Raw genomic sequence first — 1,933 nt, 5'->3', positions numbered from 1 at the left:
CTGCTATGAGAAATTACTTACTACTTTGTTTCGCTACATACTGACTAGGGTTTTCCCGTCGTGTCGTTGTGGCTATAGTGTTTGAAGACACACATGTGCGTGACAAAATTTAAAAAAAGCAGGTATTAGTATTCGTAATTATTATTTTACCGAATACAAATATTCGGTAAATGTCTAGTATTTGGCGAATACGAATATTCGTATTCGTTGCATCAGTACTTTTATTGTGGACTAGTCTCACATGCAGATATCTAAAAATAACTTTGTAATGTAACATAATAGTATTTCATGGCAAATGTTAAAGGCACNCACATAATAATATAGTTAGATTTAAAAATCATAATTACTTTAGTAATCAATCTTTATTGTTATAATAGTTTTGGCTGCTGCTAACAAACTGCTATAATTACTAGTTGCTACCTACTGTGACACGCCACTTTTGTTGTACAAAGAGTAATCATATTCTCTGAATGGTACATCATAGGTTAGGTATCCTTGATCCCAGGCTCTTTCAATAGCAACTAACAGTTCTTTATGTTTCTTCTGACATAATCCAGTATTGAAAGCATCCAAAATCTGAAATATAGCAAGCTTAGTATTACATACAGAAATGTCGTTGACTGAATAAAACTGCACCCTCTTATTCTTCAATTTATGTAATAATTATCATTCTCATTAAAAGGATAAATAATTTTTTTTTCTCGATATTTATAAACTCTGTAAGAATGGTTTAAAATGTAAGTAAATAAAAATATGATATTGCTAAAATACACCTGAGTAGTTTTACTTTTGAAGTATCATACCTGTCCAGTATATTCTGATATAAACTGCTGCAGTAACTTAGTATTTTTATGGTCTAGAACCAAGTATTCATCGCGACATATCGGGCAAGGGTTACCAGTAGATATTACTCCATTTCTAACGCAAGACTTTCGCGTCTTCCTTGGTGCAAAACCACCTTTGTGATTTCGGCGATAAAGGGTCCAAACTGGTTTGTCACCATACGTCTGCTTGTATGCCGAACTTTGTAAATATTTCATACTTATTTCAACTGGAATTATCTTAGTTCTGTCTTTAGATGGATCGACAGTTTTTTCACTGTCATCTTCAGCTGATGTTTCTTCAGGTTTATCAGAATATAATTTAAAACTTGTTATTCTTGAATCAGCTAGAACGACTTTGTTAATTAATGTGCGAATATTGATTCGAAGTGCCATAATATTCATTCAAGTTATAATAATGTAAATAAAATATCTTTTCTCGATCGAAGGTAATAAAATCCTCCACTTTTGAGGTTATTTAGATTTAACCACAGATAGCACTGTGCTGTGCTGTCATGCTGTCATCTGTCATCATCACAGATGATAGAATCCACTTTAAATTTCATGGACTTGGCGTAACTTTAAAATAAACGTGCCAGGTACATACAAGATTCAAGAAAACAACATAGCCGCAATATTATAGGCATGACAAGGAACTTGAAGCTAAAGATAAAATGGAGGTACACTTCGAATACCTACTTGAAGCACAACCTATGTATCACTATCTCGCTCTCTGTGGGCAGACTCTCTTTCTAAATAAACAAAAAATATAAATTTGCTCAAAGTCAATGAAACTCAATATAAAATCTTTATTTCTTGACATAGGTATAATTAAATAATAAGTGTAAATACTGGTAAAACGTTTTAGTTAGAAATTACAGTGAAAAATGTTTACAATGATCCAATGTCGAAAATCACGAAATAAACACTTACGCGTGGAATCTTAAGTCATCGTTATTTTATTATCGTTACAGTGGACGTCCTATGGCTGAAATGATGATGATGATCATGATGATGACTATTTTATCAATACTGGGTTGTTGATTTTTTAATAGCTTTGCCCATTTTTCACCACTTGACGTTGCAAAATCGTGGGACTTTGCTTATTTAGG

General features: G+C 32.6%; 1 protein-coding gene across 1 annotated transcript; it reads right to left on the bottom strand.

The window, feature by feature from the left end:
- Window positions 1–343: 343 nt before the first annotated feature.
- On the bottom strand, window positions 344–1,426 carry mRpS18B (mitochondrial ribosomal protein S18B). Its single transcript, XM_028305344.1, has 2 exons — window positions 804–1,426; window positions 344–576 (listed from the first exon to the last, which is right to left on the bottom strand). The coding sequence occupies exons 1-2, from the start codon at window positions 1,224–1,226 to the stop codon at window positions 421–423; spliced, it is 579 nt and encodes a 192-aa protein (XP_028161145.1). The 5' UTR covers window positions 1,227–1,426; the 3' UTR covers window positions 344–420.
- Between the last annotated feature and the right edge of the window lie 507 nt (window positions 1,427–1,933).

This window comes from Ostrinia furnacalis, unplaced genomic scaffold (assembly GCF_004193835.3).
Source record: "Ostrinia furnacalis isolate ACB-3 unplaced genomic scaffold, ASM419383v2 OfSCF1655, whole genome shotgun sequence".
Classification (NCBI taxonomy): Eukaryota; Metazoa; Arthropoda; class Insecta; order Lepidoptera; family Crambidae; genus Ostrinia; species Ostrinia furnacalis.
The sequence above is the reverse complement of the archived record's forward strand: the minus strand, read 5'-3'. Positions and strand labels throughout refer to the sequence as shown.